The sequence below is a fragment of the Apis cerana genome, linkage group LG6 (assembly GCF_029169275.1).
Source record: "Apis cerana isolate GH-2021 linkage group LG6, AcerK_1.0, whole genome shotgun sequence".
In the NCBI taxonomy this organism is placed as follows: domain Eukaryota; kingdom Metazoa; phylum Arthropoda; class Insecta; order Hymenoptera; family Apidae; genus Apis; species Apis cerana.
In genome coordinates, this window is record NC_083857.1 from 16,398,511 (window position 1) to 16,415,268 (window position 16,758).

General features: G+C 21.8%; 2 protein-coding genes and 1 long non-coding RNA gene across 6 annotated transcripts; 1 reads left to right on the plus strand and 2 right to left on the minus strand.

Annotated features, from left to right (window-relative positions):
- Positions 1 to 1,682: 1,682 nt before the first annotated feature.
- LOC107999138 (glutamine synthetase 2 cytoplasmic) lies at positions 1,683 to 13,910 on the plus strand. 3 transcript variants are annotated; one of them, XM_062076823.1, is made up of 4 exons: positions 1,683 to 2,259; positions 2,352 to 2,597; positions 9,965 to 10,155; positions 11,658 to 13,910. In XM_062076823.1, the coding sequence occupies exons 2-4, from the start codon at positions 2,497 to 2,499 to the stop codon at positions 12,581 to 12,583; spliced, it is 1,218 nt and encodes a 405-aa protein (XP_061932807.1). In that variant the 5' UTR covers positions 1,683 to 2,259; positions 2,352 to 2,496; the 3' UTR covers positions 12,584 to 13,910. The 3 variants fall into 3 exon arrangements, with proteins under 3 accessions (XP_061932807.1, XP_028523146.2, XP_061932808.1); XM_028667345.2 differs by lacking the exon at positions 1,683 to 2,259 and having other exon boundaries at positions 2,268 to 2,597; XM_062076824.1 differs by lacking the exons at positions 1,683 to 2,259; positions 2,352 to 2,597 and adding an exon at positions 9,723 to 9,740.
- On the minus strand, positions 8,131 to 9,723 carry LOC107999141 (uncharacterized). Of its 2 annotated transcripts, none has more exons than XR_001766302.3 (2): positions 9,448 to 9,723; positions 8,131 to 8,399 (listed from the first exon to the last, which is right to left on the minus strand). It is a non-coding gene; the product is annotated as an uncharacterized LOC107999141 (long non-coding RNA). The 2 variants fall into 2 exon arrangements; XR_009830406.1 differs by having other exon boundaries at positions 9,226 to 9,569.
- Positions 13,911 to 14,175: 265 nt separating the features above from the next.
- Positions 14,176 to 16,198, minus strand: LOC107999119 (surfeit locus protein 1). The gene is made up of 5 exons (XM_017058788.3): positions 15,466 to 16,198; positions 15,238 to 15,359; positions 14,986 to 15,174; positions 14,737 to 14,910; positions 14,176 to 14,457 (listed from the first exon to the last, which is right to left on the minus strand). The coding sequence occupies exons 1-5, from the start codon at positions 15,685 to 15,687 to the stop codon at positions 14,241 to 14,243; spliced, it is 924 nt and encodes a 307-aa protein (XP_016914277.2). The 5' UTR covers positions 15,688 to 16,198; the 3' UTR covers positions 14,176 to 14,240.
- Positions 16,199 to 16,758: the final 560 nt, after the last annotated feature.

Below are 16,758 nucleotides of genomic sequence, written 5' to 3' on the forward strand. Positions count from 1 at the left end.
CTTTAATTGATTTCATGGCTTCTTTTCAATCTGAATGGTGTGTCGCATCAGCATGAAGCCATTCATTTCAATGTATTCCTCAAAAAACGACTGGAAAATTACTAAAGAGCATTGAAAACGCTAAGGAATTCTTGAAAACTTTACGAATTGTAAAATTTAGAATCAAGGTTAAGAATGACTTAAAATTGCACTGTTTAGTATCTTTCTAACTAATACTTATAATATTTCAAAAGTTTGGCATAAAATATACTATGATTTTTCTACTTTATGAAAACATTCCTTGGCATTTGTACTTATGTGTTTAATTGTAAATATTAAAATATTAAAATATTAAAATTAAACATTGTCATTTTTATATATCATTGCATAATTAAATAATTGTATAATGACGAATTGTATAATGACGAAACAATATTGTCTACATGTATACTATGTAGAATAATAGAATATATTAGAATATCGTTTTACATGTCATTATATTATAATTATTCCGCTTGTTTCCAATGCTATTTGTTTTCTATTGTACTTTAATAATCTTATTTTAAGTTAATTAGTTTATTTAATTTTCTATTTAAAATCTGTTCTTTTATTTTCTTTTCTTTTACATCATTGTTATTTCATGCAATTTATCTCAATTGAAGTAAAAAGACTAAAAGGAATTTTTTATTCATTTACTATATTTATCTATTTCATTTTTAAAAAATAAAATTTTCTACAAAATTGAAAATTATTCAATCCACAACTAAATTATAACAATTTAAAATATATATACATATTTATTCATTATTTTTATTATTAAAACACAATTTCATCGAATATTAATTAAATATAAAGGAAATCAAAATTTTAAATGAATCATATATAGATATAAAAATTATTTCTATCGAAATAGGTTAGTAGAACATTTTAGCATATCTTACGAATTAATAATTTACATTTTTGCATGCAACAGGATATGAATTTAATATTTCAATAATTTTTTTCGACAAGATCTTATTTTGAATAATTATCAATAGTTATCTTTCCTTGATTTGACTTGATATTTTTCATACAAATATTTATACAAATATTTTTTTCTTAATGATATCACATTCGATAAAGTTTATCGTATGTATACATGTATTAAATCTGATTAAATAAATACTGTTTATTTACGAACTTAAAATTAATATTTTAATAATATAATCAATAAAAAATAAATTCATTCAAATAATCATTCCAGAAATCAAAAGTAAACTTACGAAAGTAAATTGTATTATTTTACATTTGAGACGATTAATTTATCATTTAAAGATTTGTATGACTAAGAAGATTTGTATTATTTCATTTCATATATCTATTCCTTATATACTTTTTTAATTAGATTTTAATAAATTTTTTATTATGTAAAGAAATGTTTATTACAAAATGTATTTTACAGATTTTATCATTGTATGAAAATATAGAAGTAAATTAAAATTTATACACACAAATATAAATATGATTAACTTCTATGATAAGATCTTTGATAGAATTTTTTTCTTAAAGATCGAGAATATTTCTTTCTGAAGTAATTTACGATTTCTAACAGAACAATAGGATAAAAAAAAAATAAAAAAAAAAAAAAAAATAACGATTTTATAAAGTACAATAACTAATTTTATAAACGTAAAATCAAATAGTCATTTAATACTTACCTTCAAATATTTTTTTTTTATATTATTATCAATGTTTGTCATCATTGATATAAAATCTTTTTTTTATATATTCAATTCATATTTATTTTTATTGTTATTGGAATATTTACAACTACCGATATTATATAAGAGATTATGAGAAATAATTTATTGCACTTACTTTGATTACGAATTGAAATCGATATATGTTTTATGTATAATATATATATAAGTTACATCGCATGACTCTTGTATACCACGTAATGTATTAAGTTACATTGATACATCTCAATTGATCTTGAGGTTTGTCAATATTCAACAGTTATATACCCAATATATATATATATATGTATAGATATAAATATAGATAATTATTTACTTATAAGAAATAAAACAAAAAAATAAAATATAATATAATAAATATATTGTAAAATGTATTTTAGATAAGAATAAAATAATTTATAAAGTAAAAAGGAAGAAGAATAAAGATTTTCAAAGAAAATGCACAAATTTAAAATTTATCCTAAACGCGATAAAACCGGTATTCCTACTGGAATTCAGGATGGAAGGGATCACTATATAAATAATACCTACCATAGTTTATGTTAGTGGACCAGCGAAGTATACGTTGATCTTTAGTAATTTCTTCTTTTCATTTTAAAATTTCTTTTTCTTGATATTTGCTTATTTTAATAGGTTTATTTTTGTATAAAATCAGAAAAAAAACTATTTGTTTTCTTTTTATTACATACTTCGGTGGATTTTAAATAATTTGAAAATAAGTTAAATAAAAATTGATTATTACAAAAAAATTGAAAAAAATTTGAGAATTAATTAAAAAATGAGTTCAAATATATTGATAAAGTTGTGTGGAACTAGATTCTTAAAAAATGTTGTTTTCGATCAAAAACCAAAGTGGATCACCGTTGGCAGAAGTTTTAGGTTAGTAAGTTGATGACTTCGATTAATTAACTAACACCTTTATCTTATCTTTTACTAACTTAATATGAAAAAAATTTTAATGAAAAACAAAGAAAATAATGGTCCAAATGGAGAAATATAAATGATTTTCGATTTAAGTATTTTTAAGCTTAATTGATCTTATTTTTAAATTATAAAAATATTAAGCATTTAATAAGTTTTATATATACAAAATGTATAAATCGTTTTTACTTAGTTTTTAATATAAATTGATTCAGATAACAAAAAATTTATTATTAATATGTAATAATTCTTATATATTGTAATATAATTAATTAGTAATAATATAAAATGAATTGAAATATTAATGTCTTACTTTTGGTATTTACAATGTGATTTATAAAATTTATATCTATATTATAAGATATGATGTTCTTTTTACGATATCTGTATACATATATTTATCGAGAAAATAATGGATTCAAAACCTTGAATCTTATTCTTGACGTTGTTTTTTTTTCTTTTTTCTTTTTTTCTTAGATAAAATATCAATTGTTCATTTAATCTTCCTTTATATATTAATTTGCGTTTCTTAACGCAATTAACATATAAAATTCCTTAACGCAATTAATTCCTTAAAAAAAAATTTACAATTAAAATTTAAAAATAAAAATATAAAATTTATGAAAAAATTTACAAATCAAAATCTAAAAATCAAAAAAATAATTTTTTTATAATTTCTATATATTATCTATATTTTTTTCGATAAATATATCGAGTAATTTTCTAAAAAGATTTTAAACACTCCAAACATTGGAACACTTATTTTTATTTTTATATTTTATGATAAATTAAAAACAAACATTGTTTGATTGGTGTAATAAAGTGAATATAATAAAGTATTAAAAGTTATAAAAATGAAGTATTTAAACTTTTCTTTCTGATTTATTCTTTAAATATAATCGGTAAATAAGTATTATTGTTTTATCGATTAAAGATATTTTTATCTGATTAAAAGAGATTACTACTGGAAATAAAGTGAAAACAAAATTTAATCATATAAACCTTGCAATATAAAATATTTCTAGAATCATATTTAAAATTTAATTATTGATGCAATGAATTATAAAAAAAAGAAATCAAAATCTATAGAATAATTAAAATTATTATTAATTATGATTAAATGAAATAGTAATAATACATATTAATAAATAATATGCTCATAACAAATGGTATACATCCTCTTTTCACGTAGCTTTTTATAGATAAGATTATAGATATGCGAAGAGATTTTCAGTAGATACATAAGAATCGAATAAGTGTAATAATTTATTTAAGAAATGAGATAAAATTTCTCAATCAGAAAACTTATGAATGCATCTATAGTATTCAAGGCAATATATAAGCTTGACATGCTTTCTATAAATGGCAGTAGATAGGGAACCGGTAAATTATATGGCATGTTTTTTAATGTAATACATATAAGTGAGCAAAATACTTTAAGGAAAATGGTATTCTTAATTCACAATAATATCACTATTTCACAACTACTGAGGAAGAATATGAATATTTGGAAAAAAAAAATAAAATTTTTTCGAATCAAAGATCGGGATATTTTTTGAAAAATAAAATTTATTTTCATTGTTTATTTGAAGTTTCGTAAAATTGATAAATAATAATCAGAGATTAGCCAATTTTATCTGCACTTGAAAAATTGTCAAATTTCAAATACTCGAACTTCAAGTACTCGAAAATAAATCCTTAAAAAATATTATTTCTTTTTTAGATTCAATTTTTTTTTACATATAAAATCATGATTTAAGTGGATTAATATTTTCATTTTTTTTATCGATGATGTACATTTTTTTTTATTATTATCTTTTTAGAACATTATGAACTCTCGAATGATATTGATAGCATATACTTAATCGCGAAATAAATTTTAATAATTTTAATAATTTTAATAGATAAAAATTGAATATTTTTTTTTTAGAGAACTAAGTATAAAATAAAATAGATTTCATAATTGTATCATTTATATTATTTAAAATAAGACATATATATTTTATTTAATATCCTATTATTTTCGTTGATTATATTTTATTATCATTTATCATTTTAAGAAAAATTTTGAAAAAATTTAAATAATATCTTTTATTATCATAGTCGAAATATGTTAAGTTTCAACGTTGACATATCATCAGTATGTCGACGATCGCTTTCACTTTCGCATAATGATTCTCATCTGTTGAATCGCATTCTGTGTTCCATGCTGCAAGTATGTCATGTATTATCGATTTATAAAATTTTATAATTCGTAATATTGATGATAATATTTCCAACATATCATGCATACGACCGATATATTTAATAAAAGAAACAAAAAATTTCATTGTTCAACATCAATATTGTACTGCTCATATATTATATAATCATGATGAAACGGTAAATTGATCCGAACTAACAATGTGAGAGCATCAAATAACTCAGATGTTTCTCTAGAATAGAACCAAAAACTTGTTGACCACTTAAAAGAATAATAATAGTTTTTAAAACGATAATTTGTATTTTAATTAAATGTAGACATTATAACTAAATTTAATTTTTATACAAATGAAATTTTATTCAATATTCGTATAAAAGTTTATTAAATAACTGAGATTCGTAATCATTAATAATAAATACGAATTTAATACGTGATAATAATATTAACTCTTCGTACATAACATAATATCATTTGAAATTTTTCACATATAAGTAGACTGAGGATATTTGTGCAAATTAAAATTTTTACGAGCACAAATATAGAAATAAAAATCTATTTAATCATTCTAAACATCATAATATATACTTTGCTTTGGATATTTTATATATATATACATATCTATAAACAGTCTATTTATAATAAATGAATAATAAAGTGTATATAATAAAAAAGTATATATGTAGTATCTATGGATAAATGTAAAATAAAATATAAAAATAAGTGTATAAAAAATGTAAAAAATATTATATATAAATTAAAAATATACATGGAATAAGATATCGATGTACAAATAAATATGAAATAAGATCGAATAAATAAACTTCCAATACAACAAAAAATAAATATACAACTTTCAATTTTATTACCATTCATAAATGACGTATTATATACATAATATAACATAATATAATTATGTTAACTCTGATCTTTATTTTCCTTTTAATTCTAACACGACAAATTAAATTCTATAATACAAAAGGACAGTTATACAATTGTGTTTCTTATTTCAATTAACTCGTGAATCATTAATGTAGCTTGTAATGTATATGGCGTATAAAAATATCTGACTCATAAATGCAAAAATTAAATTGAACGAATAAGATGGAAAAAATGTTGAGTTTTCTTTTGTACGATATATATAAGATGCATTTTGCATTCGAAGTCGAACTATATAGATAATGATAAAAATAATAAGAATACATGTATAATATCTAATAATATAGTATAACATAACCAAATAAAAAGCTTAGCTTAGAAATATGTATTTTTGATTCTTTTAAATTAGTGCATTTTGTTATTGCATTTATGTATTTTGTTTAATGAAACGTACAATATTTACAAAATTTAGAATCCATGTATGATATCTAATAATATAGTATAATAACATAACCAAATAAAAAGCCTAGCTTAGAAATATGTATTTTTGATTCTTTTAAATTAGTGCATTTTGTTATTGCATTTATGTATTTTGTTTAATGAAACGTACAATATTTACAAAATTTAGAATCCATGTATGATATCTAATAATATAGTATAATAACATAACCAAATAAAAAGCTTAGCTTAGAAATGTGTATTTTTGATTCTTTTAAATTAATACATTTATGTATTTCGTTTAAGGAAACAATTTCGTACAATATTTACAAAATTTTTAATTTCTTAAGTATGCCATTAATAACAAACTAGTCTTTATTTTTTTTCTCTATGTTTTTAAGTAGTAAATAATTCGTAAAATTACGATTGTTTTAGAACTCGTTCACTGAATCATAAGAAACACGCATGAGCAGTTAATGTCGATTAAAGATGATTATATAATTACAAAACGAAAACGATTTCTTGATTGTGATATGTGTACATGAAACTATGTAATTTTTTTATTCAGAAACGAACATGTTAGTGGAAACTTTCCATTCATTCGTGGCAAAGAATTATATAGTTTCTGTACTTCCTTTGCGTTAATGGATCACTTGGCTACTGATGACCCACGATAGAAAAATTAAAATTTACTTTAAATATTATTTTATTTTATATTATTATTCTTCTACTGTTCTATTATTTTTAATTTTTTCGTGGCATGATGACGTATTACATCAAATTTAAAAATTTACATGTGTCATAAAATTGATATACTCGTTCAATATGTTCGTTTCGATTTAATCAACGAATCTTTTTTCCTTAAATCTATCGTAAAGTTCAGTCCTTTTATTTTTTTTTCTTATTAGTTACTAGATTTATTCGGATTTTATTTTCAAAGTTTCCATTGACCTCGTTTCTTTATTATATATCCGATTTATTAAAATGAACAAAAGTTTCACTTCTATTTAATCTTTCATAATTTTATAATTTTAATTTTTTATTTGTAAGTTTATACTTGTTTTTTTCTTAAATTGATAATTAATATACAAAATTTTATAAAAATAATTTTTATTTTATAAAATGATTTACAATTTGTTTGATTTAGATTTATTTTTTTTATAATCTATTTGTTTGTTAATTTATTTGTTCTTGTAAAAAATAATCTTTTATCAGATTAAATAAATTGCAGTAATTAAATATTATGAGCGATAAATTTAATATTTTATATCGATTATTACGCAAGCGCTTATACAAATTATATCACATAATATGAGTGTTACCTATTTTGTGAAAATTTTCTAATCAAAATATGATCTTATTTTCTTAATGCTTTTAATTATATAATCGCAATAAATAAGTACGAAATATGATGAAATATTGCAAATTTTATATACATATAACGATATGCGAATTAGATCGCATAATTTTTTCAATTTAATATTTAATTGCATACCAGATTAACTACAATAATCTACAGTATTCCATTTATCTTTAAACTTTATTTATTGAAACGAAGTTCTTGTTAATATTTAACTAAATGAATTGACTATTGAAATTACTTATCTTTTATTATCCTATCATAATTATTCTATCACAATTGAATGAGAAATTATAATAGTGAAGATAGAATCATTGAACTCTTTCTTTGAATATGAATGCATGAACTCTCACTTTTATATCAATTGTTTGTTCCTTAATAAATAGAGTTATATTGTGTACTGAAAGCTATCTTTCATATTTTAATATCTAATTAATTGATGTTACATTTATAGTTTTATTATTATTCATAATAATAGACGATAAAAATAAATTGAATAATTAATTTATAATGTGTACTTACATGTGAAGTTCGAAATTTTTGATGAAATAAACTTAACCTATAAATTAAGTATAGATTAAAAAATGTTGGATGTAGATTAATACCAGAAATAATTATTGGTAGTAATTTCATAAAGATTTATTGAAAGATTTATTTGTTATTGAATCAACATTGGAATATTTTTGATTCTCTCTTGCCTTTGATATAATGTAATAAAATTTTTATCATATAAAATGATAAAAAGAAAAATAAACCAAACACGCAAGAAAAGATTCCATAACCATTTTAGTTGCCAGTTTTTTTTTTCATTGCTGTACATATGTCAATATAAATGCAATGCCATTTTTATTAGCATTTAGTTGCTATCGCTTTTCACATAATACTGTAAACAAAAATTATTATATATATTATATATGTTATATTAATCGAAATATTTTTTTTTTAAATTTAAAATACAAAGAAAAAAGTGTCAAAGTGAAGTTGATAATTTATAAGATGATTTATTTTTTTTTAAAATATGAGATATAAAAGAAAATATATAAAATATTTTCTTTTTTAAAAAAAATACGATTTTTTTTTCTTACTATATTTGAACATAATTTTGAAAATATTTTATTATATATTTTATTATTATATTTTCTGAAATTTAATTCACAACTATTTTTTTTCTTACATTAATTTATGTGAAAATTACTATAATAAATTAGTAAATGTACGTTGCCTTAACTACCAATTCACTTACAAGGTCGGATTCGTAACTCTGTATGATTAACATTAAATATTCCGTGTGAAATTTATTTAAGTAAAATTTTGATCTTTTATATAAGTTGAATAAGAGTATTTAACTATTTATTTACATGTTAATTCTAAATAAATTACAAAATACTACATATAAAAAAATAATTATAAAATAAATATCACTTAATATAATATTTTTAAAAGATATTTTATTTAGAAAGTTATAGAAAAAGTTAGTTAATTTCATTAAATATCTTTTTAAAAATATATTTATTTACATTCATTTGCATTTATAATAAAACATTTTTCATCATTAATATAATTTTTTGCTTTGTACATCTAATTTTGCAAGTTTTATTACTTTTTCTTAATTTTATTCAAAATAGAAATATAAGCTTAATAAATATAAGCTTAATAAATAATCCAGTTATTGATCACATCCTACATACTCTTTTATAAAATACGCTTACTATCTGACAAATTTAAAATACCAACACATTGTAGTGTGAAACTTTTTAATATATATTTACTATATTTTTATATTCTATTAGTTTCACCAGTCGTCCAAGGAAGAAAGAGAAAAAATAATAAAAATAGTCAAGAACGACCTTCGAAACGTTTGAAATATTTGCACGTGCGTGGTTAGGGTTATGATATCGGTTAGACTTTGGGAACGTCATTTGAACGCTTACTCGTAGGCGACTGGCAGCATGCGTGTATATTTTCCGGAATAACACGCGGTTCTCGCGTGAGTGATGCGTGATACCTAATGCGTGTTGCGTGATATGTAGGCGCACCTCTCTTTCTACTCTATCGAAAATAAATCAAGAGAATCCTTTATACTTGTATACCACTGCATCTAACATGTGCGAATAGATCCTCATTAATATTACAAAAATACGCGTTCCCGCTACCATGCGGCGCCACTATTCACCTAACTCTAAACCAATGTTCTTCGATAAATATCGAAATGAACGATTCGAATGTAAAAGTTTGTATTAGAAATTTTTTGCTATTTGAGACTGAACAGAACTAGAACATAATTAAATTTTGAAATTATTTCCATTTTTCGAGAATGAGTTTTTATAATATGAGAAAATTAAGATGCAAGATAATCGAAATATTGAAATATGTGATGTTTAAATAATATATATGTATATGTATTACATTTATAGAATATATTTATTTACAATTTTTATCATGTTGCAGCATCACAATGTCACGTGTCATACTGAAGGAATCGCCGAATGCGGCCTTAGACAAAACCTTGTTAAATAAATACCTCGACCTGCCTCAACCGGAAAATAAAATTCAAGCGAAATACATCTGGATTGATGGTACCGGTGAAAGCTTGCGAAGCAAGACTAGGACGGTAGATTTTGTACCAAAACATCCATCAGGTTAATTTATTTTATTATATTTTTTTTTATAAAAATTTAACATCTTAGAAATTTTTAATTCTGATAAAATTTAATATTTTTTATTTTTCTTTAATCTCTGAATAAAATGTGTTTTAAAAAAATTTTAAAAGAAGAAACATTAAAAATTTAAATAATTTGAATAAAATTTTATAAATAATTTTATTAGATTTTCATTTGCGGAAATATTTCATGATATAAAATATTGAACAGAAAAAATAATATTTCTTTTATTCATGAAAAAAGATCAAAAATCTTAATTATGGATTAAAACACATGAAAAAAATATGAATATAATCTTTAAATTCATGAATTATAATTTATTCAAATTGATATATCTCATATGATATTCTTGTGAGTATTCTCTTTTAAAAGGACACATACACCGAAAACCTCATTTAATATTGATTACAGAAACTTGACCATGAATATTTCTTAATATAATTTTATATCTTCAGTAACTTTCATTACTTATTTATTTATCTCGTTTTATTGAAATATTCTGTTTCTTTTTGTTAGAAAAGTTAATCTAATATTAATTTCAAATTACTTAATTTAAATTATGAAGATAAAAAATTTGATTTATATTTTCTACATTTATTTGCGAATAATATTGCACTTTTTAATTAAAATTTATGTAAATAATGAAAGCAATTTTTTAATATTATAATAAATATGAACACTAATACGTATAGTTCGATTAATCGAAATTTATTTATATTCTAAATATATATAATGCTTGTTGCAAAAGCATTCAATTATCATACAAATAATGCAACATTATTATCTAATTATATTAATAATTACATATAATTAATAATTAAATATTATATCACGATAGGATAAATTATATTTAAAATTTTATATTTACATTTCGAAATATTCATCATTTTTTGTATATGGATGTAATTCACGAATGATATAAGATGAATATTAATAATATACAATCTGTTAATTATTACTGCTTTTTTATGCTCAATACATATTAGTTTCAAATATTAGTTTCTTAGTAAATGAATAATTATTATATTTATGATATTCTACATACCATTAATTATAGCGTATAAAATATAAAAATGAATGATCAGTAGATTCGACTATACAAAGTGGAATGATCGTTTGTCCTTTAAATTATAAAATAGTATTGATATTCAAATATATTCAAATATATTTCAAAATCATAATTATGTTTTTTTGATAATCTTTTAGATTACAACAATTTTTCAATATCATTTAACTGAATCGGTTTAATATTATTGGTATTTTTAAAAGATGGTATTATTAAAATTTTAAAATATTAATTTATTAAATTATTAAATTAAATATTAAATTATTAAAATTTTATAAATTTAATATTACTAATAGATCAGACTTACATTATAAAAAATTCTGTAGCATACAAATTGAAGTAAAAAAAAATACAAAATTTATATCAATTACATATTAGAAAATATTTGCTTAATCAAATATCAATTTCTTTTCAGATTTACCAATATGGACCTTCGATGGTAGTTCAACTTACCAAGCAGATGGCGCAAACAGCGATATTTTTCTATGTCCGGTGGCAATTTACAATGACCCCTTTCGTCGTGGAAATAACAAATTAGTATTATGCGATACCTACTACAGTGACATGACTCCGACTACATCTAACAAACGTTCCAAATGCAATCAGGCTATGGAAGCTATTAAAGATGAAGATCCATGGTTTGGAATTGAACAAGAATATACTTTCCTTGATTTTGACGGTAGACCACTTGGTTGGCCAAAAAATGGTTTCCCTAGGCCTCAAGGACCTTACTATTGTGGTGTAGGCGCCGACAAAGTAATTGGTCGCGAAATCGTCGAGGCTCATTATCGAGCTTGCCTTTATGCTGGCGTAAAAATTGCCGGTACTAATGCAGAAGTTATGCCTTCACAATGGGAATTCCAAGTTGGTCCATGTAGCGGAATATCTGCTGGGGATGACTTATGGATTGCTAGATTTATTCTTCATCGTGTAGCTGAGGAATTTGGTGTGATTGTTAGTTTAGACCCGAAAATTATGGATGGTTCGTGGAATGGTGCAGGTGCACATACAAATTTCTCGACAAAATCGATGCGTGCCGAAAATGGCATTGCCGAAATTGAGAAAGCAATTGATAAGTTGAGCAAACAACATCTAAGGCACATTCAAGCATATGACCCACGCGGAGGAAAAGACAATGAGCGACGTCTGACTGGAAAATGCGAGACCAGTAGTATATACGACTTCAGTGCTGGTGTGGCCAATCGTAATGTTAGTATTCGCATCCCTCGTGGAGTTGCTGAAGAAAAGAAAGGCTATTTGGAAGACAGAAGACCTAGCAGTAATTGCGATCCTTACTCGGTGTGTCATGCTTTGGTGCGCACTTGTGTCCTAAATGAATAAAAAAACTTCAAATTATTTTCAAACAGGCAGCGGAAAGGAGAAATTGGACGAAAAATTTTGTAGTGCAATAGTGATCGTATCTTCGTGAAGCATATTCTATAAACATGTATAAAATTATTTCTAAAATTAAAAATGTAAAAAAAAAAAAGAGGATAAATGCGAGCGAAATATTTGATAGAAACATAAATTTACTTTTTCTTCTTTTTTTTTAATGTATTTTGCAAAATTTTTGCAAATCAAACGATTTATAGTTTTTATTTAATATGTTTAAAGAATATAATAAGATCGTTAAAATTATATATGTATACATTAAATATTAAGAGAAAGTTATTTTTCGATTATTTTCCGTGCACAGAATGTTTAATGCTTTTTACAGTTATTTAATTATAGCATCACAATAAGGTGAATTTCATTTGTTATATCGTTTAATATTAATATTGCATAAATATTTTGAAATCAGAATGATTCATCAACTATTGTTCATAAATCTTGGTGCTCATAAGAAGAAAATAGAGAAGAAAATATGTATATCAAATATGAATATGTATACTATACTTCAATGATATATTGCATTTTTTGGAACAAATTTTGCGATCAGTTCATATGCAATAAATCATCTGATTGTTTCCTTCCTGAGTGCTATGATTTAAAATATTAGGATAACAGATTTTAAGGATAGACGCGATAATCTTATGAAAGTAGTATAAAACTGAATACATTTAATCTTCCGCATCTCTTTTGTTTTTTAATACATTTGAAAATGTATATTTGGTTAAAATACTACAGTGATGTGAAAAGATTTATATACTGTTTATAAAATTTATCATTTAAACGAATATTATTACAGAATAAAGTAAAATAAACATATAACGCTTAATATTACATTAAACATTATGTTTTAATAAAATATACGTATTTTTTGAATAAATATAAATATCTTTTGGTACCTGAAATGTTAGAATGAGTGCCATCGATTATATATTGCTATAATGATATATTATATTTTATAAAGGCACAACAAATTGGAAAGTTCAATAAACACGTCCTTTATCACATTTATCGTTTGAATTATTACTCGCGTATTGCGAAAACGATAATAAATATTAATTATTATGTTATTATAAATACGTATATATATATATATGAAAAAAACGAAAGTCGATATAGGTGTGTATTTTCATATTTGTATGGTATATTTTCATATTTGTATTTTCTATGCTGACTTCTTCAATGTAATTATATACCATGACCATTGTTGACAATTTTGTTGGTAGTGGTTATCATTATTGTTGTTATAATAATAAAAAATAACATTTTTGATGAATAATCAATATTCTTTTCTTTATATAGAATATTTTTTTTATATTAATTATAAAATAAAAAAATTCTATGTTATCATTAGATGTTAAATTATATAAAAATAAACATTAAATTATATAGAAATATTAAATCAATAATAATTTATAATTTATATATATATATATATATATATATATATTCATATATGTATTGTATACATTATATAATATGATATATATACATATATAATATGATCACAGTAATATGGAAAAAAATATAATTTAATTTATATAATATTATTTTCTAATAATTATTTTCTTTATACTATTACATGTTTATGTGTAGTATATACTTATTTTTATTCTACAAATGGTATTCGTTTTATAAATTTCCTATACCACATATATGCAGTTACAGCAGACAGACAATACCATGTAAGAATATAACTTAAATGCTCATTTCGTAATTCCACTATTGTTTGACCACCAAGCGGATATTCATTTAAATTATTGTTAGCAATCATTTCTATATACACAGGAGATGCATCCCCTTTTTTAGCCATAGCATCCACATCTCTAAAAAGTAAGTAAGTGTATAATTATTGTACAATTATTAATGTATTAATAAAACTGAAAATTAAACCAAAAATTAAATGATTATTTCATGAGAAATAAGAAATATCTGTTTTTATGTTATCGATTAACTAAGATATTGTTATTTTAAGATAATTTAATATCTTTTAAAAAATTATTGATAAATAATTATCAAAATTTTAATCTAAAATTACATTAATGATCAATTCTATTATTTATTGTTCATATTAGTTTATTAGACGAAAAATATATTTTCATTACCTATAATACCACATATTATTATGTGGACGATTTTTAGGAACAAAAGATGGTCTTCGTTCACTTGTTCTTAAAATTCCAACAATTTCTATTTCGCCCTTTATTTGATTTTCTTCTCTTTTTGATGAATGTTTAAGTGATTTTGGAATCCAACCTCGATTCACCAAAATTATTAAACTGTAAAATATTTTAAAATTTTACATCAAAAAAAGAATTTATAATATTTAAATAAATTTAAAAACTTCTATTTACTCTCGATCTGCTAATTTAAAAGGTGTAATGATATGATATCCTCTTCCTCCTTTATTTATTACAAAATTAGTATCTACTGGTTTACCATCTTTTATTAAACTTTTATATCCTGCCATAAACTCCTTGTCATATAAAAAAGTTCCTTTTACTTTAATAGGGTAATATTCTTTTGATTTCAAATCTTCTAAACTAAATAAAATCACTTATTATTTTATATAATTTTTTAATATTATAAATTTAATTGTGTCTTACTTTTCTGGTAATTTAATTGGTTCATGGTTAGTACGACTTTTCAATTTATCTATTAAATTTCTTTTCCACTGAAGCCTTTGAATTTGCCATGTACCAAGCATAAAAGCACAAATTGGTATGCTCTATTTTAACATTTTTTTAATATAAAAAAATATTTATCAGTCTATAATATTCATTATTTTTAATATTTATATATAATAATATATAATATTTATGATTTTAACTTACCAATAAACAATATTCGACAAAAGAAGTTTTTTCTTTTGAATTATAAGAATTATCATATTTATTTTCAAAAAAATTAGTTTTGAAACTTCTATTATGTGGTTTTTGAAAATTTGTAACATTACATGACAATCGAGATAAATTTTCTTTGCTTAGAAATCGAGTAATGTTAACATAATATGGGTTTCTTACTTTCGTAAAAGCTTTGATAATTGGTAACTTCATTATTTATATTTGCTTCAACTTTTATAGGTTATGTTTCTTCTACTTTGGAATAATAATAAATATATAGTATTACATGCATATGATAAGTGGGACAATATAAGAATAAAAAAAATTTTGTTTTTATTCATAATTATAATAATGAAAAAAAATTAATAATAAAATTTAAATATATAATTATATTATTAACATTATTATTAACATAGAAAAAATTAAATGTTATAATAAAGTATCAAAAATTTTGTGAAATATTATTTGTATATTGAAATATAGAAATTCTTTTTTTATTTTTAAACAAAACTCATATTTAGATTATTATCACATTATGATTACATTATTTTTAATTAATCACTATTTGTTAATCTAATTATTAATATATATTGTAAATATAAATATTTATAACAAAACATCATGATGATTTCAAATTTAATAAAAAGTAAAAATTAAACATTAAATTCATATGAATGTTACAAACAATATTTTTTCTTATTTTTATTTAATTCATCTAAGCTATTTCTTAATATATTATATTTATATTTTACAAAATATAAATATAGTAGTAGCGAAGAAATATTGGTGGAAAAAAAATAGAAATAAATAAAAAATTAGTGCCATCTGTGAGAAACCAATGAAATTAATATAGACAAAGAGTAGAAACAAGATACAGATATGGTAAAAATTAGAACTATCCTCATATGCTGTAAATGAAATATATATATAGAAAGAACAAAAGATAGTAGGAAAAGGATAGAAATAAGTTAAAAATTGACCATTAACACTAATTCTTTTGAATTGGAAGGATATCTTTTCAAAAAAAAAACTAGAATAAAAGAAAAAAGAAATAGAGAATTAATGCCATTTTTTTAAGCTTTTAAAAAGTATTTAAAAAAGATATTTTTGGAGCTCAAAAGATGGCGCTGATTATCAATTCTTACCTATTTTTATTCTTTTCTTATTATCTCTTGTTTTTTCTGTGTTTCATTTGTGACATTCATTGTGAAAATGGTACTGATTTCAATATTTTTATTCTATCTCTGTCTTTTTCTTGATATTTGGTTTTCTTGTTTATTTTTG